The sequence below is a fragment of the Fukomys damarensis genome, unplaced genomic scaffold, assembly GCF_012274545.1.
Source record: "Fukomys damarensis isolate Sample0158 unplaced genomic scaffold, DMR_v1.0_HiC HiC_scaffold_11, whole genome shotgun sequence".
Classification (NCBI taxonomy): domain Eukaryota; kingdom Metazoa; phylum Chordata; class Mammalia; order Rodentia; family Bathyergidae; genus Fukomys; species Fukomys damarensis.
In genome coordinates, this window is record NW_022900923.1 from 25,374,940 (window position 1) to 25,375,702 (window position 763).

Consider the following 763-nt stretch of genomic DNA (forward strand, 5'->3'; position numbering starts at 1 on the left):
GTGGGGGAGACTTCCGGGGACCCGGTGGGGGAGACTTCCGGGGACCTGGTGGGGGAGACTACAGAGGACCCGGTGGGGGAGACTTTAGAGGACCCGGTGGGGGAGATTTCAGAGGACCCGGTGGGGGAGACTTCAGAGGACCTGGTGGGGGAGGCTACAGAGGATCGGGGGGATTCCAGCGAGGTGGCAGGGGGGGTTTTGGAAGTGGCTACTTTGGACAGGGAAGGGGAGGTGGTGGCTATTAAGACTTAGGTCAATCCCTATGCATAGACAATTTAAAAAATAAAAGCATGCTATGTGTTTTCCCAAATGTTTATTTGCTTAAAAAAAAAAAATCCCTTTGCTTTTATTCTGTGGTTCATTGTAGTTTAAGGAAACCAAGCATATAGATACATTAGTGATTTTGTTTATATTATGTAAAATATGATCTATTATAAAAGTACCAGTTTGTATTTTTTTCGTTAAGGAGTAAAGATTTGCCTTTTAAACTAACTTGATATTTTCTTGGCTTTTGTTTAATACCATAGAAAATAAAGTATTACACCAAGTACTGCTTGCGTGGTTGATTATTGATGTTTTATATTAGAATAGTTTTATACTGCTAATAAATTTATTTTGATGTATTTGTAAAATTAGAGAAAAAGTTGTTTTCTCCGTGTTTCACATAAAATATGGTGATAGTAGTACTTGAAATAAATAGCGCTGGCACTGAATCACTGTCATTGCAGTAAATATTGACCAGCGCACAAGTCAGGTAGATAGC

The 763-nt window shown here is 40.0% G+C and overlaps 1 protein-coding gene across 1 annotated transcript in view; it reads left to right on the forward strand.

Annotated features, from left to right (window-relative positions):
- Positions 1-504, forward strand: part of Dhx9 (DExH-box helicase 9) — a 50,035-nt gene extending 49,531 nt beyond the window's left edge. Inside the window, exon 29 of the mRNA XM_033762133.1 lies at positions 139-504. Within this exon, the coding sequence (XP_033618024.1) occupies positions 139-245 (107 nt within the window). The 3' untranslated portion in view covers positions 246-504. The remainder of the gene's footprint in view (positions 1-138) is intronic.
- The last annotated feature ends 259 nt before the right edge of the window (positions 505-763 follow it).